The following is a 22,882-nucleotide window of genomic DNA, read 5'->3' on the forward strand; positions in this document are numbered from 1 at the left end:
AAGAAGAAAAAACGGTTACTTACCTTTCTGTAACTGTTGTTCTTCGAGCTGTGTTGCTCATATCTATTCCATTCCCCCCACCTTCCCCTCTGTCGGAGTAACCGGCAAGAAGGAACTGAAGGGGGGTCGGGCTGGCAGGGGCTTATATAGATCGCCATTTTGGTGCCACTCCAGGGGGCTCCCCAGCCGGCCCGGCGGATAGCTGCTAGGGTAAAAGTTTCCGACATCCGTGCACGTGGCGCGCGCACACACCTAACTGGAATAGATAGGAGCAACACATCTCGAAGAACAACAGTTACAGAAAGGTAAATAACCGTTTTATTCAAATTTCTTGCTGAATTTTTTTCAATTTTTTTTTCAAAATTCAGCTACATCGAATTTTCCATCTTTATAGCTCAGATTTGAGGGGTTTGGAGACAGGTGAGAAGCGACAACCCTAACAACTTTGTGGGGAAGGAGGGCAGCAACATGTTTGTCTACAGTTTTTGTCTAGGCCTGAATAAGTGGAGGACTGAGCACATTTTTCATTTTCATTATATGGCTAGCTGTAAAAATGTTCTCTTACCGAAGAAAACAAATATTACAATTTAGCTTCTAATACAACTTACCACCTTTCACATAAGACTATCGCTTTAATTTTTTTCATAAATGCATGACCCTATTGAAAAAGTCTATAGTTCTACAAGTTTATCAATAATATCAGACGTCCATGTGTAATTTAGATTTCCATCAACTTAAGGGTAATACATATGTGTATCCAAATCTGTAATTGAATGCCCATAAAAACTTGTATCTGAAATTATGCAAATATCCGTCTTTTGTAATTTTACATCCGCTGAAATTCAGTACACTCAGAATCAGGTCTAAGGCCTGGGATACACTAGCGGGGTGGTTCAAACTAAGATACGCAACTTCAGCTACGCTAGTCGCGTAGCTGAAGTCGAAGTATCTTAGTTCGACTTACCTGGCCGTCCTCACGGCGGCAAGTTGACTGCCGCGGCTCCCTCGTTGACTCCGCTTACTCCTCCTGCCAAGGTGGAGTATGGGTGTCGATTCGCGGATCGATTTATCACGTCCAGATGAGACGCGATGAATCGATCCCCGATACATCAAACACTGCCCGCCGATCCGGCAGGTAGTATAGTCGTACCCTAAGTTCTGAGTGTCCTAGCAACTTGCTACCAATATCTAATAGCAAAAGTCATCTTGTTTCTCAAGATGGATTTGTAATGCGGCAATATAAAATTGGCCCTGATTTTAGTCATCTGTCTCCTCAAGAAAGTCATGTAGATTTCTTGTGGCATGGAAGAGAGGAGTTGGGAATCTTCTGCTAGTGTTTTTTGTTCTATGGCAGTATCAGTGGCAGCAGCAATTCCAGCATTCAAGAAGAGCTTCCCAGCAGGAAGTCTCCCCATGAACACCGATCTATAGAGCTAACCTCCCAGCATTCACCTGGACCCTGGTCTGCAGCATCTTCTCGCTCATCTGGATCTTCTAAAAGGAGAGGGAAAAAGGAAAGTAAGTACAGTGCCGAGTGTAGACTCACTTTTATCACTTTTGTCAGCTGGTTATTTTCCTATGCTCACATTTTTAAAGGATTTTTTCTGGGATTATTTAGTGTGATTGATTAAGCATTTTCACTTATCCAGGGGTTAATGGTACAGCATCTGTAATCTAGTACCAGTATAGTAGGAAGCCTTGTTTACTCTTAACCCTGTATGAAAATGTCTGCTTCCATTACATTACTATTCTAAAGAGAAAGCAAATGTCTGTTTTCAGCAGTTACTTTCTCATGCTTTGACCATGTAAGATGCTCATTTGTAACTCAGTCTGTTACAAATTTGGTGAATATTGAAACCGAGTTGTTAACGCTATTTCTACCAGAAACCTCACTGTACAGTTTGGGGTGATCCTTTTTTTGGCCTTGTCATATAGTAACTTCTAAAAACAAACAGTTGAGAAACTTAATAGTATCGTGATAAAATGTGCTATATTAAGCAAACTGTCTAAAAATTACCTAGCTTTATTTTTTTTATATAACCTAGGGATTATCCTCAAATTCTAAAATTAATTTTAAAAAATCCATTCAGCTGCTGTGAAATTAAAATAATGGCCACCCTATACAATATATAGTCCATCATTAGGCTATGAAACATCTGTAGCTTATGCATAAATAAATATCAAGCCTCTTACAGTAGTTTCTGTTACATTAGAAACGGAGCAAAATATGATTTGACAAATGGGAAATTAGTTTTATGCTTTTAAAAAAACAAATAATGGACAGTAAGATGAGAATACTAAATTTTAAAATGTGGTTACAGTCAGAAAAGAAATTGTATCGTTGGAGGTTCCATATTTTCTCTGTGGCTTCTGTATCAGAATTCCTCAGTGTGCAAGTCAAGATAGGAATTTTTCTAACCACCACCACCACCACAAAAACTGATATTTTCAGTTTAAGTTGCCTGTAATTGTGTGTGCAGTTGGGGTTTAGCTAACTATTTTGATGAAGAATGTGTGAGGCAGAACAGAATTGGCTATTATACATTCATGGCTGGATTGGCTCTGCAGTGCAACAGGCACTCTATTACTAAATTTAAGTAGATGTGATTCAGAACAGGAGCTAGTCTTGAGTAAAAAGGTGCCATATTTATTTAAGAGCACTTTAGGCTAGACAAGGCCCTTTTTAAGTGAGGGAAATGTTCACTCAATTGTTTCTTTGTAGCTAATAACTGCTGAACTTTGGATTTAACTTTGCCGGTATTATACTTTGCAGGGATAGAATCTTTCAATGGAAGTTCACACCACTTTCCTGTGGAAGACGACAAAATAGTATCTGAGTCAGACCGTGGGTCCCAGCAAGCAAAGAAGTCCTTGCCTAATAGCAGAGTTTCTAATAGAGACCCTGAGCAGAACGCAGATACTGATAGCACTTTGGAAGAGTTGTCTGGACATTCTTTGATGAGGTAAAGTGGACCTTTATAAGACATCTTGCACATATTACTAGAACTTGGTGTTGAGTTTTAATATGTAGTGTGTAGTACAAGTGCAACCATAGTGTAGAGGTGGAGAAAGGATTTGCAGCTTGATCTGCTGTTTCAGCACTATATTGAATAACTTGGTATAAAAGTTTTAAATTATAGCCTGGCTCCTGAAAATTCTACCATCTATCTGGATAAGTTAGCAGTAGTAATTCACAACGTTTACTAGTGAGACACCTGTACTTGGCATAAACATAGTTTGAAAGATGCCAAGGGCCAAGGTTTTTCAGGAATTCTGGAAATATGTTGTCATAGCCCGCACCTGTTCCACACTTGATGCTACCCAGTGTCTGTTACAGTGAATGGTTCTGGGCAGCTTCTGATCTGGTGTACACGTTTAAACCTACGCCATTCGTTCCTCACTTGTCTTCGCACCTGTTTCTCCAAAGGTGATCTGGCCACTTTAAGTAGGTATCCTGGTTGGGTGTCACAGAGGGTTGGCAGAGTGCAAGTGGCTGCTGTGCTACTCCAAGGCATTGGAGCAGACTCCAACACTTGCAGCTGGAGTGGATAAAGCTCATTCTCTCGGTCATCTCCTCCCATCTGGCTCGGCGAGCAGTGTCCAATGATTCGATCAGATGATCAGCGACTTCTGGGTCACCAGATGCCTCATACTGCTCAAGCAAGGCAGCGCTCTCATCGTCAAAACGGGATGTAGACCAGGCAGCAACCACGTGGGATGGCTCTGCAGGCTGCTTTATAGATAGCACCACAGAAGCGATGGTCGGTCTCATTTACCAAGATATGCCGGGCTGGTATTGTCACCACACTCTTCTCCAGTGCTTCCCTATATCTTCCCCAGTCAGCCTTTTGGAAGTTCCACTGCTTCTTTTTGGAACTCTTGACAACTGGGAGCTGTAGCCCTATATGGATCAGCAACAATCTCTGTTGGCTATGTGGAAAGTTATTCAAGACTTGGTATGTTGCTGGCTGAGGATGGCCATGAACTGAACTGACCCAGCACAAGTCAGGAGAATAGTCATGATCCCATTGTGACGAACTGGGACTGTTCTTACTGTGGGCTTTGAATGCTGACAGGGGAGTGTGGCTAGGATAGTCTGCATTGGGGGATGGGAGACTGACCGACGGAGAATACCTGAAAATGTAACATGAGAATCCAGGAAGGGGTTAGAGGCCAGGCAACACCTTTGCCCGGGAAACTGAACAAAGGCTGTGGGAGGGGTCGCTGAAGGCAGAGTTTCGGGAGCTGGCTAGTGACCATGGCTGGGAGGCAGACGGGGCTCTAACCTCCCAGGGGGGCTAGGGTGCCCGGGGACGCCAAGATGGACCTAACTGAGGGGGTCCTGTAGTCTGCACCTGCAAGACCTGTCTTGGACTGTATTCCTGTCGTCTAAATAAACCTTCTGCTTTACTGGCTGGCTGAGAGTCATGGTGGATCGCAGGAAGCCGGGGGTGCAGGGCCTGGTGTCCCCCCACTCTCCGTGACACCCATCTAGAAGAATGGAACGTGCCTTGCAGCTTAGCATCATGGATAAGGGTGAGATCATTTCGAGATGCTCAGGCTGCAAGTTGTTCACCGTCAGTGTCAACCTCCTTATACCCCCAGTCTGTGTGATGGCTGTTGAAGTCTCCAACATAGACAGCTGGGTGTGGCACACTTGGTAGAACCTGTTGGTTCCAGGTGATGCTTGGAGGCTTGTAAACATTTGCTAGCCAGATACCGCCAACCTGGATGGTGTCACAGAATTCAGTAGATAATAGCTGAGTGGCATCTGCGATATCGGCTTGAATGTATGTGGCTTGGCCGTGCTTTGGGTGTGCCACATGGCACAACGGGTCGAAGCCGTCGATACTGTAACACCCGGCTTTGGCAGTTGCCGTGTGTGTCTTGCGAGCAAATTATATCGATAGTGTGTTGATGAGCAAGAACACTGAGTAAAGCATGCTAGGCAACTGACAAACCCTCCACGTTAGGTTATAACACGTAGGTGACTCCTCAATTTTCAATTCACCTCATACAAGTACCATAGTGCAATCTCTTTATCATGAAAGTGCAACTTACAAATGTAGATTTTTGTTGTTGTTGTTGTTGTTGTTACATAACTGTACTCTAAAACAAAACAGTGTAAAACTTTAGTGTCCACAAGTCTACTTAGTCCTATTTCTTGTTCAACCAATCGCTAAGACAAACAAGTTTGTTTACATTTACAGGAGATAATGCTGCCCTCTTTTTATTTACAGTGTCACCTGTAAGTGAGAACAGGCATTTGCATGGCACTTTTGTAGCCGGCATTGCAAGGTATTTATGTGCCAAATATGCTAAACATTCATATGCCCCTTCATGCTTCGGCCACCATTCCAGAGGACATGCTTCTATGCTTATGATGCTCGTTTAAAAAAAAAAGTGTTAATTCAGTTTTTGACTGAACTGTATGTTTCCTGCTCTGTTTTACGCACATTCTGCCATATATTTCATGTTATAGCAGTATTGGATGACCCAGCACGTTGTTCGTTTTAACAACACTTTCACTGCAAATTTGACAAAAGCGCAAAGAAGTTATCAATGTGAAATTTCTAAAGATAGCTACAGCACTTGACCCAAGGTTTAAGAATCTGAAGTGCCTTCCAAAATATGAGAGGGATGACGTGTAGAGCATGCTTTCAGACGTCTTAAAAGAACAACACTCCGATGCGGAAACTACAGAACCTGAACCACCCGAAAAGAAAATCAACCTTCTGCTGGTGGCATCTGACTCATGATGATGAAAGTGAACATGCGTCAATCCAAAGTAGTGCGGACCATTATTGAGTGGAACCCGTCATCAGCATAGACGCATGTCCTCTGGAATGGTGGTTGAAACATGAAGGGACATACGAAGTTTTAGCACATCTGGCACATAAATATCTTGCCACGCCGGCTACAACAGTGCCATGCAAACATCTATTCTCTCTTTCAGGTGACATTGTAAACAAGAAGCGGGCAGCATTACCTCCTGACAGTGTAAACAGACTTGTTTGTCTGATTGGCTGAACAAGAAGTAGGACAGAGTGGACTTGTAGACTCTAAAGTTTTACATTGTTTTATTTTTGAGTGCAGTTTTTTTATATAATTCTACATTTGTAAGTTCAACTTCCATGATAAAGAGATTGCATTACAGTACTTGTATGAGGTGAATTGAAAAATACTATTTCTTGTTTTTTTACAGTGCAAATATTTGTAAACAAAAATAAATATGAAGTGAGCACTGTACACTTTGTATTCTGTGTTGTAATTGAAATCAATATATTTGAAAATGTAGAAAACATCCAAAAATATTTAAATGAATGATATTCTATTATTGTTTAACAGTGCGATTAATTTTTTTATTTGTGCGATTAATCGCAATTAATTTTTTTAATCGTTTGACAGCCTTAATTTTTCTACCTCACTGTTGATGTTAAGAACAGCCTTTAGGGTGCACCCAAGTGCAACATCAAATGTGCTCAGGCTTACCTCTCTTTCTCCTATTTTTTCTTTCTGGTTATATGCCTACCTGTTGACTTTTCAGATTTAGTTTCAGTTTTGTTGCAGCTACTATGGGTAAAAACCTTTGTGCAGGGGTGTGAAAGTGTGTGTGTGAGTTCTTCTCCCTCACCCCTGTCAGAACATTGCATCAGTGGTGGTGACGTACCAGTATATTAGACTGGAAGAGCAACTGATGAACAAAACATTGAAACAGACTCCACGCTATGCTGCCAAATTTACCAAATAAACGTGGAAAAATTAGAGACTTTTTTTTCTCTAGACTGCTTAATTATGATAGTCTTAGGTGTTATCTGTAGTAATAGCAGGTGCAAAACAGAAGTGATTTTCAAATTAACACTGTCCCTTTTAATCTTCATTTCTATACCAAACAACTGTAAAGAAAACCCTGGCCAATACAGGCATCTTTTAGTTTAATTGCTGAAAAGGCACTGAAGCTAGCTTTTCTTTTTCCATCTTCGCAAAGAGGAGTCTGTAAGAAGCTAAAAGAAATAGGCAGGCTACCTATAAAGAGCTGTTGCAATCTCTGCCAGTAGAAACCACAAGAATGTCTCTTTGGCTGGGGTGACTGTGGGCTCCCTGATGAATGAGTTTATGATAGTGTGATGTTTTGTGCAAAGATGGGTTGCTGCTCCAAAGGAGTATAGTGGGGGAGAGAATTTAATACCCATCCTTGCTGCTGTTGCAGTTCATGTTTCCATTAACCATGTCATTGAAACTAAAATCTTGTCTCAAATCTCCTAAAAAGACATGCAAGTTAGTTTTCATGTGTCTGTTCACTGAGTGCATACAGAGTGATTGTGATGAATTGGCTTAGTTTAGTTGAAATATTGAACCCAGTATCGGGTTTGAAAACCACCTCCTGGCCTAATGAGACGAAATGAGTTGTGCCATTGTTTTAATATGTGTCTGGGAGGCTTCCCCATGATTTAAGCATTGACTGTTGATCATCTTTGCTTTCAGAATTTTGGAATGTTAACATTTTTGTATGTATTTGAATCATTTTCTGAAAGTTTTTGGAAAGCGATGTACAGAAACTTCCCTCCACAGGCAGTTTTCATGTTGTATTTTATTAACTTCACCTCTACCTCGATATAACGCTGTCCACGGGAGCCAAAAAATCTTACTGCGTTATAGGTAAAACCGCATTATATCGAACTTGCTTTGATCCGTCGGAGTGCGCAGCCCCGCCCCCCCCCCCTCCCCGGAGCACTGCTTTACCGCGTTATATCAGTATTCGTGTTATATTGGGTCGGGGTAGAGGTGTATTACTATTTTAATGCAAATTTAGGACTCTTTGGCATTTACCTCATTTTGCAAAGGGAGATTAATATTTAAAGGTAACAGCTCTGTCATAGCCACTTGCACCTCTAGAGCATTTCTAAACTGTAAAGGGCTTCTATAATGTCAGGTTCTTCTGTAGGTTTAATTAATTTTCTGTAGGTAAAATTAAGTTCCTGGCCAAGACTTTCAAAACGAGGTGCCTAAAGTTAGACTCCTAAATCCATATTTAGGCCCCTGAATGTGGCCTGATTTTCAGTAGTGTCAAGTTCCTATCAAATTCCAGTGAAATTGATAGGAGCTGCTGGATAATCAGGCCACTTATTCTGGTGCCTAAGAATAGAATTAAGGGGCTAACCTTAGGCACTTATTTTTGAAAATCTTTGCCCCATGGTACAGAGAGAAGTTTGTATCTATGGGATAGTCAAGGAGTCCTATCACCTTTTGATGTAGTTATTTATGTGAAGGATTATAGGGTAATTTCTACAGTATGTTACTGGCCTTGATACTTTAATGACTGTTTATAAATTTGACTCATATGAGATTTTTTTCTCTGTTTAGAACCTGTAAGTAATCCTTGTTCCTTTATTATTTATATACTAACTATGCTTGATACTATAGAACAGGGGTCGGCAACCTTTCAGAAGTGGTGTGCCGAGTCTTCATTTATTCACTCTAATTTAAGGTTTCACATGCCAGTAATACATTTTAACGTTTTTAGAACGTCTCTTTCTATAAGTCTATAATATATAACTAAACTATTGTTTTATGTAAAGGAAATAAGGTTTTTAAAATATTTAAGAAGCTTCATTTAAAATTAAATTAAAATGCAGAGCCCCCCGGACCAGTGGTCAGGACCCGGGCAGTGTGAGTGCCACTGAAAATCAGCTCGCGTGCCGCCTTCGGCACGCGTGCCATAGGTTGCCTACCCCTGCTATAGAACAACTTTATCAAAATGTGTCCCAAAGTGGAATGCATGTGTAACATCCCTGTAGTGAGCCATTTCTTAAATGCAGGGTAGGCACCTGCAAATCATAGGAGAGCATTCCTTGTACATAGTCTGTTCAAATGTAGACAAACAGGGGATTTAGCTTATTACTATGTAAACTGTCATCCTTGCATTTAAATGGCTGGGCATTGGAGAATACTGATCTTTTTCTGGTTTGATTTTTCTGTCAGTCTCTCAGACAAGGGAAGGTCCCAGAAGACCCCAACCTCTCCCCCATCTCCAGGCTCCCAGAAACTGTTACAGTTTGACTCTCTAGGAAATACAGCGGAAAGAGCCAGGTCCCCTGCAGGCTTTCCTGGGACTACAGCTTCAGGGTTCAAGCCCAATGTACCCATCTCTGACTTGAGCCTGGGAACTAGCAAGACAGGAGCAGCAGCAGTGGCTGGTGAGCTGGCTCCATTCAAGCCCAACTAATTCCATAAAACTTCCTCTTTTTTTTTTTTTCTCTTCGTATTTATGTATAGTTTCTATGATGCAGGCTAAGGGCTTGTCTACACTTGAAATGCTACAGTTGCAGTGCGACAGCTGCATTGCTGTAGCACTTCAGCACAGACACTCGTGTCATTGTAGGTAATCCACCTCCCCAAGAGGCAGAATTCTTCTGTCAACCTAGCGCTGCCTACACAGGGACTTAGGTTGGCTTAACTACATCATTCATGGGGTGTGGATTTTTCACACCCCTAAGCAGGATAGCTGGTTCGATCTAATTTTTTTTGTGTAGACCAGCCTTAAGTCCTATAAATGTTAAATAGTAAGTATTCTCTTACAGGATCCATGCGCTTCTCTCCTGCTGGTCTCCAGCATCGTTTGTCAGCAGAGCTCAACTACCTGAGTGCCATTGAGGAATCTGTACGACAACTCTCAGATGTAGAACGAGTGCGGGGCATATCACTTGCCCAGCAGGAGAGTGTTTCACTGGCTCAAATCCTAAAGGTGACTGGAAACTTTTTTTTACTTGCTTTAACCCTCTTGTTCTGTATTTTGTGAGGAAAAAATAACCAAAGCATTGTAATTGAAATAGTTCTGCTGATGATTTGAAACAATCCACAGCTGAGGTGATGCAGTCTATTTGAAAATGTCCAATATATTCTAAGATCAATACCTGCATCATCTTCCCTGTTCTTATCAACACACCAGTAATGAGTCAGGAGCTCCTACCATTAGTATGTCATTGGCTGAAATAATTGTTCTTCTTCGAGTGCTTGCTCATATCCATTCCAGTTAGGTGTGTGCGCGCCGCGTGCACGATCGTCGGAAGATTTTTACCCTAGCAACACCCGGTGGGTCGGCTGTGGAGCCCCCTGGAGTGGCGCCGTTATGGCGCTGGATATATACCCCAGCCGACCCAGCGCCCCCTCAGTTCCTTCTTACCGCCCCTGACGGTCGTTGGAACTGTGGAGCGCGGCTTAGCTGATCTCCACACTCCCTAGCGTTTCATTGTTCTTGTTATATTTAGTTATATAGATAGTTGTTCAAGTTAGTTAGTAGTTAGTGTATAGTGTATATATATATATAGTTGTAAATTGTTATCGGGGGTTTAGGGGGTGTTTTTCCCCTTTTCCCCCCGGCGCACAGCCGGGCCCATGCCCAAGGCTCCTGGCTTTAAGCCGTGCGCGTCCTGCGGGAAGCACATGCCAACCAGCGACCCGCATAGTTCTTGCTTGAAGTGCCTGGGAGAGACTCATCCAGCAGATAAGTGCCCTATCTGCAAGGCCTTCAAGCCGAGGACAAGGAAGGAGCGGGACTTTAGGCTCCGACAGCTCCTCATGGAGGCGGCGCTGAGTCCGGATCCTCCCTCGGCGCGCCCTGTCCCGGCACCGAGAGCTTCGGTGCGCAGCGCCCCGGCGGGCCCGACCGGTGCGGCAGAAAAGACTGTCCGGCACCGACCGACGTCGGCACCGCGCCCTCCCAAAGAGCCTCGGCACCGATCCATTTCGCCGGGCCATAAGAAGACCGCTAAGACACGGGACGCTGCTGCCGCGAAGATACAGGCTCCCCCGGTGCCGGGGGTAGAGCCGCGTCCGCAGCTGGACCGCCAAAGGCAGGCGGCCACACCGTCGACTCCGGCACCGAGGCCGTTGAGTCCGGTGCGGACTGTTTCACCACCAAGGCTGGTGGTGGAACCTTGTCTCCCTTCCACCCCGGAGACCTTCGCTACCGCGAGAGACCTGATCGCCCTCACTGAGCCGGCGCCGTCGCAACTCCCGGCACCGGTAGCCCCACGTGTGCTGCAGTCTAGAGGGAAACCTGCCCTGGTGCGCCCACCGTCGCCAGTACAAGCCTCTCGGCACCGCTCCAGATCCCGAAGCAGGTCCCGACGCCGCTCTGAGTCCCGGCGCCGACTGTCACCTCGGCACCGGTCGTACTCGCGGCCCAGATCTTCCTCGCGGCGCCGCTCAACATCCCGGCACCGCCGTGACGACCGGCACCGATCGGGGTCGAGGCGCAGCTCCCGGCACCGGTATGAGCGCCACTCGGGCTCGAGAGGCCGCTCCCGGTACCACGTCTCCTCCAGATCGTCGTCACGTTCCAGATCGGGATCCCGGCACCGGAGGGACTATCGGCACCGGTCCAGGTCCCGGCACCGTTCGCCGGAACCACGCAGGGACAGGTCCCCTTACGCTCGGCACCGATCGGCACCGTACCATCCGGTGCCGACGGCATCGGCTTCGGCACCGCCGTGGCCGTCGAGATCGACGTCGCGGTCCTCTGAGACAGGGGAGCCCGGCCACCTGCAGGAGACCGACGACCCGATACAAGGACCTGCGCATTGGTCCTTCTGGACTCCTTGGGCCTACCACCAGGCACAAGGAGCTCCCCTATCGGCCTCCCGCTCTGGCCGTTCGGAGCCTAGGGCCCCAGAGTCCACCATCTCCCGCCCTCCTCCAAGGGACGTGGAGGCTCCAGTGCCCGCACCTGCAGAGGCCCTGGACCAGGGGGCAGGAGATGCCCATCACCAGGAACACCTGGAGCAGGATCAACCATTGGACCCCTTGCCACCGGGGGTATCCTCCTCGTCCTCTCCTGATGAGGCCGTAGCGGGCACGTCTACCATCGGGCCGCCTCCGATAGACCTTCGGGCCCATCAGGACCTGCTGCGGCGCATGGCTCGCAATCTGGACCTCCAGGTGGAGGAGATTGCGGAGGTCCATGACCCAATAGTGCAGATCATTTCTGCGGATGCTCCATCCAGGGTGGCATTACCGCTGGTCCGCACCATCCAGGCCAACGCCACCACTATCTGGCAGACCCCGGCCTCTATTCCGCCCACGGCCAGAGGGGTGGAGAGAAAGTACTTCGTGCCTTCCCGGGAGCATGAGTATCTGTACACTCACCCCCAACCGTGCTCACTGGTGGTGTCATCAGTGAATGCACGGGAGCGCCATGGCCAGCAGGCTGCTGCGCCCAAATCGAAGGACGCTAAGCGCTTCGATTTGTTCGGACGCAAGGTTTATTCTGCTGGCGGACTGCAATTGCGGGCAGCGAACCAGCAGGCGCTCCTCAGCCGCTACGGCTTCAATATGTGGTCCTCGATGGGGAAATTTAAAGAACTGGTCCCCCAGGACTCGAGGGAAGAGTTCGGGGCCTTGGTAGAGGAGGGCAAGCGGGTGGCATGCACCTCCCTACAGGCATCCCTGGATATAGCGGACTCGGCCGCTAGGACCCTGGCTTCAGGGATAGCAATGCGCCGAATCTCCTGGCTCCAGGTGTCGGGCTTGCCACCGGAACTGCAGCAGACCCTGCAGGACCTACCGTTCGAGGGCCAGGGCCTCTTTTCAGAGAAAACAGACTCGAGGCTCCAAAACCTCAAAGACTCCCGGACAATGATGCGCTCCCTGGGGATGCATGTCCCAGGGCCTCAGCGCAGACCCTTCAGGCCCCAACCTCAGCGGTTCTACCCTCCCCCGCCTCGTCCAAGACAGGACTTTGCTAGGAGGCGGGGTCGAGGTGGTAGGCGAAGGTCGACCGGCCCTCAACCCGGTCAGAACCAGGGCCAGTCTAGGCCACCTTCAGGGCCTAGACAAGCCTTTTGAAGGTGCGGTCGAGGACGGCACCACGACCGGTACCCAGGATCCGACTCCCCCTTTCCGGGATCGCCTCTCCCGCTTCCACCGTGCTTGGTCCCGTATAACCTCGGACCGTTGGGTCCTTCGCACGGTGGAAAGGGGATACGCCCTCCAGTTTTCCTCGCCCCCCCCTCCCACTCCCCCTCCCCGTCCCTCTTCAGGGACCCTTCTCACGAGCAACTCCTTACACAGGAGGTTTTTGGGCTCCTCGCTATGGGGGCCATAGAGGAGGTTCCATCGGAGCTAAGGGGCAGGGGGTTTTACTCCCGCTACTTCCTGATACCCAAGTCAAAAGGGGGTCTAAGGCCCATCTTAGACTTGCGCGGGCTCAACAAATTCATAGTAAAGTTGAGGTTCCGCATGGTGTCATTGGGGACCATCATCCCTTCACTGGATCCTGGAGACTGGTTCGCCGCCCTCGACATGAAGGACGCTTATTTCCACATAGCGATTTATCCGCCTCACAGGCGCTTCCTGCGGTTTGTAGTAAACAGGGTGCACTACCAATTCGCAGTCCTTCCCTTCGGCTTGTCTTCGGCTCCCAGGGTGTTCACAAAGTGTCTGGCAGTCGTCGCGGCCTTCCTTCGTCGACAAGGGATACAGTTGTTCCCGTACCTGGACGACTGGCTGGTACGCGGCCACACCAGAGACCAAGTGCAGGCCCATGTCCACATAGTGACACGCACTTTCCACGAGCTGGGCATTCTACTCAACAGAGAGAAGTCCACTCTAGTGCCAACTCAGAGAATAGAGTTCATTGGAGCAATCCTAGACTCCAGACATGCCCGAGCCATCCTGCCAGACAGCCGCTTTCATGCCATTTCAAGCGTCATTCAAGGACTCAGGGCCTTTCCAACTACCACCATAAGGACGTGCCTTGCCCTCTTGGGCCACATGGCCTCGTGCACCTACGTAACCAGGCACGCCAGGCTGCGACTTCGCCCATTGCAGACTTGGGTGTCATCGGTTTACCGTCCTCACCGAGACGACCTGAGCATAGTGGTCACGGTTCCGGCCGCAGTCTTGGCCTCCCTCGCATGGTGGACGGACCGCACGGCGGTCTGTGCAGGAGTGCCCTTTCACGCCCCACAACCCTCCCTCCACCTAGTTACGGACGCTTCATCTCTAGGATGGGGCGCTCACCTGGGGGAGCATCATACCTAAGGCCTGTGGTCGGCGTCCCAACTAGCCCTGCACATCAACGTCCGAGAGCTGATGGCAGTGCGCCTGGCTTGTCAGGCTTTCCTCAACTTCCTACAGGGCCGTTGCGTGCTGATTCTCACCGACAACACCACGGCCATGTTTTACATCAACAAGCAAGGCGGAGCCCGCTCATCTCCCCTATGCCAAGAGGCCATTCGCCTGTGGGACTTTTGCATCGCCCGCTCGATACATCTCACGGCGTCATTCCTGCCTGGAGTCCAGAATACGCTGGCGGACCGTCTCAGCAGGTCCTTCCAAACGCACGAGTGGTCGATTCGCCCGGACATCATCTATTCCGTCTTCCAGAGGTGGGGGTTTCCCCACATCGACCTGTTCGCATCTCGGGCCAACAGGAAGTGCCAGGCATTCTGCTCCCTACACGGGCGAGCCCCGGGCTCTCGGTCGGACGCCTTCCTCATGGCATGGAAAGACCATCTGTTCTACGCCTTTCCCCCATTCCCGCTGGTCCACAGGGTGCTGCTCAAGATCCGCAGGGACCATGCACGGGTAATTTTAGTCGCTCCCGCTTGGCCGAGACAGCACTGGTACACCACACTTCTAGAGCTGTCAGTACAGAGACCGATCACGCTCCCCTTGACTCCGGATCTCATCTCTCAGGACCACGGCCGGCTGTGTCACCCCGACCTGCAGTCGCTCCACCTCACGGCGTGGATGCTTCATGGTTGAGTCGCTCAGAGCGGCAATGCTCGCAGGCCGTCCAACAGGTCCTGCTGGGAAGTAGAAAGCCCTCTACGCGGACCACTTATTTAGCCAAGTGGAAGAGGTTCTCCTGCTGGTGTGAGCAACGAGCTACGTCTCCCTCGCAGGCTCCTATCCCCTTGATACTGGAGTACCTCCTGTCCCTAAGACAGCAAGGCTTGGCGACATCCTCAATTAGGGTTCACCTCGCCGCTATTTCCGCTTTCCACCCAGGAGAACTCACGTCCTCGGTCTTCTCTAACCCGATGGTCGTTAGATTCCTCAAGGGCTTAGACCGGCTATACCCACAGCAACGACAGCCGGTTCCAACGTGGGACCTCAACCTCGTACTCTCTAGGCTCACAGGGCCTCCGTTTGAACCATTGGCTACCTGCTCGCTCCTGTACTTATCTTGGAAGACAGCCTTCCTGGTAGCCATCACCTCAGCACGGCGCGTCTCGGAACTCAGGGCGCTGACATCCGAGCCCCCATACACGGTGTTCCATAAGGACAAGGTGCAGCTTCGCCCCCATCCTGCCTTTCTTCCAAAGGTGGTGTCACCTTTCCACGTGAACCAGGATATATTCCTCCCGGTCTTCCATCCCAAACCGCACGCTACTCGTCAGGACCAGCGTTTACATTCGTTGGACGTTCGCAGGGCCCTGGCTTTCTATATTGACCGTACAAAGTCGTTTAGGAAGACGACGCAACTCTTCGTTGCGGTAGCCGACCGGATGAAGGGCTCACCGGTCTCTTCACAGTGCCTGTCCTCCTGGATCACGTCCTGCATTCGTGCTTGTTACGACCTGGCCGGTGTTCCGACGCCACGCATCACTGCTCATTCCACGAGGGCTCAGGCCTCCTCGACTGCCTTCCTGGCTCAAGTACCGCTCCAGGACATTTGTAGAGCTGCAGTGTGGTCATCGGTCCACACATTTACTACTTACTATGCGCTGGTGCAACAATCCAGAGACGATGCTGCTTTCGGGTCAGCGATTCTGCACACAGCAATGTCTCACTCCGACCCCGCCACCTAGGTGGGGCTTGGGAGTCACCTAACTGGAATGGATATGAGCAAGCACTCGAAGAAGAAAAGACGGTTACTCACCGTTGTAACTGTTGTTCTTCGAGATGTGTTGCTCATATCCATTCCAAACCCGCCCCTCTTCCCCACTGTCGGAGTAGCCGGCAAGAAGGAACTGAGGGGGCGCTGGGTCGGCTGGGGTATATATCCAGCGCCATAACGGCGCCACTCCAGGGGGCTCCACAGCCGACCCACCGGGTGTTGCTAGGGTAAAAATCTTCCGACGATCGTGCACGCGGCGCGCACACACCTAACTGGAATGGATATGAGCAACACATCTCGAAGAACAACAGTTACAACGGTGAGTAACCGTCTTTTTTTACTGCATATCATGATAAAACTAGAATTTATTTACTTGCTAGGTTTGATACTTGGCCCTTAGGCAACAAATGGTGGTTGTTCAGGCTGGGTTCTTGGTCTTATTCTGGGTATATCTTGGTTGAAATCTGCTCCTCTTGACAAGATTAGCTACTTCCCAAAGCAGAACAAGCAAACCTTTCAGATTCTGATTTCTTTTGTACCCAGAGGGAAAGGGTGGGAAGGGGTATACATAGTTGTCAGCTCCCTCACCAACAAGATATTGGTGCCAGAAGAGAGACTGAAGGTTTGACTTTAGCACAGGAAGCTTCAAATAGAGCAGCATTCTGACTGTCAGTTAGCTACAGTTAGTGGGGTGGGTTGTGGAATCTAAATGCAGATTCCTTTACTTAACACTAAAATGTCTCAATCTGTAGGCACAGCAGCAGCGACATGAGCGGGACTTGGCTCTTTTGAAACTCAAGGCTGAGCAAGAGGCTTTAGAGAGTCAAAGACAGTTGGAGGAAGCGAGGCAGAAAGCGGTGCAGGTAATGCCTACCTTCAAAAAATATGAAGTGCGTAAGAGACAGCGCTTTGAATCTGTAAGTAAACCTGTGTCCAGAAATATTCTTAATGTGAAGTCCATGGATGGTCTGGAACGGGTGAAGGAATTTGAAGTATCTGACCAAAACACATCAGAGACAAATCTTAATTTCAAACTGATTTTTTTTCTTTAAGGCTATAAACTCAAAACGAATAATAATACTACCCACCAAGAGTAATTATAACCTTGCTGTTTTTTCTTTATAGGCCCATGCAGAATCTCTGCAGCATCTGGTCCAGTCACGACAGGAAGCAGCAGAAGCACTACAGGAGACGACATGTAAAATTGCAGCCCAGCAGGTGGAAGCTGCTTTGCTCACCACGGATGCAGCTCGCCAGATCCGTGAGGTGAGATTCTGTATGAAAGACTTGATGAAAATGTTCCATTGCCAAGTTGTCTTGCTACTAAAACATTCACTCTTCAGTGTAGCTTCTTCACCTTTGCAGCATGCCAGTGCTGGGAGGATATTCAGTAGAACTTCTGGCACTGCTATTTAGAAAAAAGTTAGTGGCCTTCTTATAATCCCCATGCACTCCCCAGAGCATCTTACTAAGAGATAAGAACGATTCAAAGAAAGGGAAGTCATGGTCAAGTTGATAGGCTAGAGAGAGAGTTTTTGGATCCATGTTCTGAAGAAACTAGGGCAAAACTGAATTGAATGTCCATAGAGTTAAATGGATCATAATGATGTATAGTGAATACCTGTCGTCAATGCACCAAGCACATTTGCTGGGCACACACCATACCTTCCTTAAGTATAAAGGGAGTTAAGTTTTCCCACTATTTTCAATAATGTGCATATATATGTATACAAGAAGACATGATGGTGTGATGCAAGTTTATCAGTGTGTGTTTAAGGTTGCTACATTACTCACGAATGATGAAGACATGAACAAGTTATTCAGATCATCCCAACCAAAAATATTTTATGCTGCCACACTGTCTGTTCTGCATAAGCCATATATTTTACAGAAAAACTATTTTAGAAATTTATTTAGTAAGTTCTTGAAAAATATTATCGGAACTGATTTTTTTGTACCCATTCACCAAGTTTTTAGTCTCCTAAGTCTGAACGTACAGACCTCCTGAGGAAGAGGAAGATTTAAAACTAGTAAACATATTTTGATATGTTTGATATATTTTGTATACCTGATTAGAAACAAGTGCCTTATTCCATTGAAAAGAGGAAATTCCTGGGTTTCTGATTATATAATACCATTTCTAGCCCTGATGGTTTGCATGATATTGGACCATAAAATTGACACTTGTTCAAGACTAGTCATAGTCCGTCTCACTTATCAGACAAGTGTAATTTTTGGGGAAAGAAGAAAATGATATTTGTGGCAGATTTTCTTAAAAAAATAAATCTGTTAAGCTGTTTGGAGTTTTGGAATGTTTGTCTAAGTGAAGTTCATTTAGTGAGCAGAGTTCAGGTTAGTTGGCCAAAGTAGCATGGTTGATACAGTTTATCACATGGCTTTTCCCACTGTGTATGTGTAAATAAAAAATAAATGTACAGAGCAATCTGCTCCTCTTTCTTAGTTGAAATTGACCCATCTTTAAGTGTAAATCATTCGTATATCATGGTGATGTGTGTCGTATATATGCCTGCAACAATTTAAGAGTTTCAGATAGGGAATGCAGCTGTGTATCAAGTATATTCCTGTATTCAGATGACAGAGTTGGCACGAACACAGATCTCAGATGCAGTCAGTGCTCCAGCAGCTCCGATCACCACACTGTTCGACCATCAGCGGCAACATCATTCAAAGTTCATGAAAGAGCTCAGAGATCGAGCCGATACAAACAGGTATTTGACCAATACAACCTCTCACAAACGTAGCACTTTAGGAAAAGCAGTAGCAGTTGTTGTGGCCTCTCAGGCTACGTCTTCACTACACGGGGGGGTCGATTTAAGATACGCAAATTCAGCTACGCGAATAGCGTAGCTGAATTCGACGTATTGCAGCCGACTTACCCCGCTGTAGGGACGGTGGCAAAATCGACCTCTGCGGCTTCCTGTCGACGGCGCTTACTCCCACCTTCGCTGGTGGAGTAAGAGCGTCGATTCGGGGATCGATTGTCGCGTCCCAACGGGACGCGATAAATCGATCCCTGAGAGGTCGATTTCTACCCGCCGATTCAGGCGGGTAGTGTAGACCTAGCCTTATACTAGTTCTCCCACCATTTTTTAGTGAAAACCTTATGGGGCTTTAATGAAAGAGCATTATATAAAGGAATTCTATGTGGATAGAGTAGATAGACTAGGAAGATGAACTTAGCTTAATGTAAGAGTACAAAGACAGAATTTTTTTCCATGGTTTACACATCATCTGTTCTGTAAAGGGTTGTACATAAGTGAGAAGTGAAACTGTTTACTCTTTTAATTGGATAGTTTTCATCCTGTTTAGTTTGGTCTGATTTAACTGCCCTATCCTTTTTTAAGTCCTCCAGTCTCTTTACTCAACAGACCCTTATTTCTCCTATTAAATTGAAGTAAATTGTAAAAACCTTTCTTTTTTTATTCTTTATTCCAAGACTACTCAAATTTATCCAGAACATTTTCCTTTGACAGGAAAAATGAATCTGGAACCCCTTCACAAAGTAAAGAGAAGACAGCTGACTCAAAGCAGACATACTCCCCATTATTTGATAGTTACTCAGAATCCTCAAGATCCAAGAATCATGATCAGAGGTGAGAAGAGATTAAATTATGCCATCAATTTCTACTTTAAAAGTGTAGTAAAGTAAAAATACATACAAATGAATGCTCTGGAAAACTGGTATCTATTGGAATTTTAACTTGCCCCCAATGAAAGTTTCTTCTTAATTCCCAGTAGTTGGAGATTGGTTTATGTCCCAAAGCTTGAAGGTTTCTATCCCTTCCAAAACTTGTTTGTTTGTTTTTTAAATATTTACTATTATAACTCTGGATATTAGTGTTATTAATATAAATAATCCTTAATCTAATATTTTTGTGTGTTTCCTGCTAAGGTCTGTGCCTCAAATGAGAACTTGTTGCAATGTATTCCACAGTCTCGTGGTGTGGTGTGAAGATATTTTTTTTCTATTTTAAATTTGCCACTGTTTAATTTCATTGAATGTCCCCTTGTTCTTCCTGTCTCATGAAACAAGAACGGAAACTCCTCTTCTGCCTTCTCTATACCATTAATTATTTTGTATATTTTTTATCTTGTCCCCTTTCTGCCATGTTCCCATTTGTGTTCTTTCTAAGGTAAACAGTACTAATCTTTTCAATTTCTCTTTGTATGAGATTTTTTCCATGTCCCTAATCATTCTTTTGTTGCCTTTCTCTGAAACCTCTCTGATTCTGTTATATATATGTTTTGAGATGGGGTAACTGGAACAGTGAATGGTATCCCTGGTGAAGACATACCATTGATCTATATTATTGTTTTACAATATATGTCATATTCTGTGTTCCATTCTTCATATACCCTGACATTTGATTTGTTTTTATTTGGCAGCTGCTCTGCACTGAGCAGAAGTCTTCATTGAGCTGTCTACAGGTGCCTAGGTCTCCTTCCTGGGAGCTATTTATTAATTTAGAACCCAGTAAGGTGTATGAGAACCTTCTGTTGTTCCATCCATTATTCATGATCTTGAATTTGTCAACACTAAATTTAATCTTTCATTATATTGTACATTCTCCCCTAGTTTGGTTAGGTCCCTCTGAAGTTCCTCATAGTTGTGTCTGGTCTTGACATATCTAAATAACTTTGTGTCTTCTGCATATTTTACCACCTCACCAGTAACTTTTTATCCAGAGGAAAATTGACCACTTATTCCAACTTAGTTTTTGTCTCTTAGCTAGTTTGTTTCCCCTCCCTAATAATAATAATAATAAATAATTTAAAAAGCTAACCCCCACCACCCCCCAAAAAAAACTTTAAAGACTTGTAAAAGGGAATGATTGGCATGATTTATCGTCAGTACCCATTGCAGGGTGAAAGATGTGCACACTTACAGGCTTGTTTGTTTCCCTGGCTGTTCCTTTCTATCTTAGACCAGAAGTGAGAACTTTCAGTGTGGATTTCCAATTTAGTTAGGCCTGGGATTTTGCAGTAGCCAAACTGTGCTTTTGTTTAACCTAAGTATTTTTTTAACTAGGATTTTTACTCAGTAAGAGATAAGATGAGAATACAAACTTTTTTTTTTTTTTTTTTTAATTTTGAAGGAGTGAACAAGCAGAACTGTCAAGTACCTGTGCAACATTTCTATGTCTTGGTTCTGGTGGAGAAAAGCAGAAACAAGTAAAAAGTGTTTGTTCTTGTTAAATAGTAGCAGCAGCAGCCGGCAGGAGAGTCCTTCAGTTCCTTCTTCCAAGGAGAATGAGAAGAAGCCCTCCCGACGTGAAAAGACGAGCAGCTCCATAGAAGAGCAGGCTCGTACTGGTGTGGATGATTCCTTGCGAAGCGATAGTATTCCATCACTACCAGATGAGAAAGGTTAGACGTATTCATGATCCTTGGTGAAGCTAGAGGTAGTGCCTCGGAATTAAAGTCTTTGAGATAAGTGGAGGGGGAATGCAAGTGAAGAAAGATGAGCCTCTGGACTAAGTGGTAGTCTGTGAAGAGATAACAGAGGATGACATGGTGGGAAGGAATCATTTAAACTGTTCTGTATTTAGGGGGCAATTGATTTCATAGGCTGTTCTATTTTCTGTTAATATAACTGTTGCCAGATGTTCATTTACTGTTATACCAGAATATATGCTGAAGGCCAGATGTTTCAGCTACCATAAAAATGCATTTGTATAGTTATTAAAAAAAAATTCAGACTGTGAAGTGGCACTGGATATCTTCCGTTTGAAGCCTTCATCAGCTAAATAATACTATTAATTAAAAATTGTCTGATATTCTACTTCATTATAATCTCCAAGGGATGACCACACATTTTTCTAATAGGCTTTTTCTGCAGGATGTTAAGTGTAGTTCAGACTATTATTTTTATTTTGGCTTATACATTTTTCACAGTATTAGCATTCATTCTGTGATATAACATTTTTGCCCATTATTTAGCTGAATTATTCAGTCTGAGTTTCCACACAACACTTTATACCTTTGCTGAGGCTAGATCCACTTCAAAGCCCATTGTGTGCATAATGAAGACTCTCACTGGAGAATAAACTCTTTTTTCTGATTCCTCCCTCAGACTCAGCTTCCATTGCAACAGAGTATTCCCTGAAATTTGATGAGTCCATGACAGAAGATGAGATAGAAGAAAAGTCTTTCCGGTCTTTGCTACCTTCTGAGAGCCATCGCAGGATTAACATGGAGAAGAAACGAGGTCATCGGGACGATTCTGATGAGGAAGTCTCCCCAGAAAAGACAGCCCTGTCATCTGTCAAGGTAGGTCTCAAATACCATGCAACTGTAGTTACGGAAAATAAATACAATTGAAGTTCTTCCCTAGGTGAGATACTCAATCTGTTGGTGACTTTGAAATGAACCATCTTTTGTCAAGTTATGCTTGCAAACTTTAGGATGTTTCTTTTCCTGTAAAACACTCAAAGGATAATTGTATATACGAATTGTGCCAAATGTAAAGCTAATAGAGAATGAAGCTTTCCCTCTTGCACTGAATTTCAGTTGTACATAATATAACTTGTTTAACATTTTGCCTTTTAAAAAAAAAAAAAACTTTGGAAATCACATAATAAAACTCTGATAAAAAGTTATTTAGCTTTCAAGTCAGGCACTTGAAAATTACAAAATGCCAGAACTATGATAGGCATAGGCAACCTTAAATCAGGCATTTCCAAACTTTTGAATGTTTGATTGCAACCTAAATAATGTTTTTACCATTATATTTTTATGTAATCTTTCAACTATTTCAATAAACACTTATGAATGTGCACTTAATACAAACTTTTCTAACAACTATCCCAGTGTCTCCCCACATTATTATCCTTCAAACAAAAACCTTTAACTTAGAATTAAGCAAATCACATCAACGCAGTTGCTGAAAATCTAGAAATCACATTTCCCCAACTATGTACTTGTCGCTTTTCCTTCTTCTCTACATCCATCAAATACCCATACCACTCAGACCTATTCCATCACACTCACCAGCAAATATGCAGCCCTCATCCT

General features: G+C 45.4%; 1 protein-coding gene across 1 annotated transcript in view; it reads left to right on the forward strand.

The window, feature by feature from the left end:
• Positions 1-22,882, forward strand: part of LOC113407511 (centrosome-associated protein 350-like) — a 167,587-nt gene that overhangs the window by 83,681 nt on the left and 61,024 nt on the right. Inside the window, exons 14-23 of the mRNA XM_026656103.1 lie at positions 1,355-1,518; positions 2,774-2,963; positions 8,983-9,197; positions 9,582-9,745; positions 16,600-16,710; positions 16,973-17,113; positions 18,440-18,576; positions 19,342-19,461; positions 21,069-21,235; positions 21,942-22,138. Coding sequence (XP_026511888.1) covers positions 1,355-1,518; positions 2,774-2,963; positions 8,983-9,197; positions 9,582-9,745; positions 16,600-16,710; positions 16,973-17,113; positions 18,440-18,576; positions 19,342-19,461; positions 21,069-21,235; positions 21,942-22,138 — 1,606 coding nt within the window. The remainder of the gene's footprint in view (positions 1-1,354; positions 1,519-2,773; positions 2,964-8,982; positions 9,198-9,581; positions 9,746-16,599; positions 16,711-16,972; positions 17,114-18,439; positions 18,577-19,341; positions 19,462-21,068; positions 21,236-21,941; positions 22,139-22,882) is intronic.

Source organism: Terrapene carolina, unplaced genomic scaffold, assembly GCF_002925995.2.
Source record: "Terrapene carolina triunguis isolate 2854851 unplaced genomic scaffold, T_m_triunguis-2.0 Scaffold212, whole genome shotgun sequence".
NCBI classification, from domain to species: domain Eukaryota; kingdom Metazoa; phylum Chordata; order Testudines; family Emydidae; genus Terrapene; species Terrapene triunguis.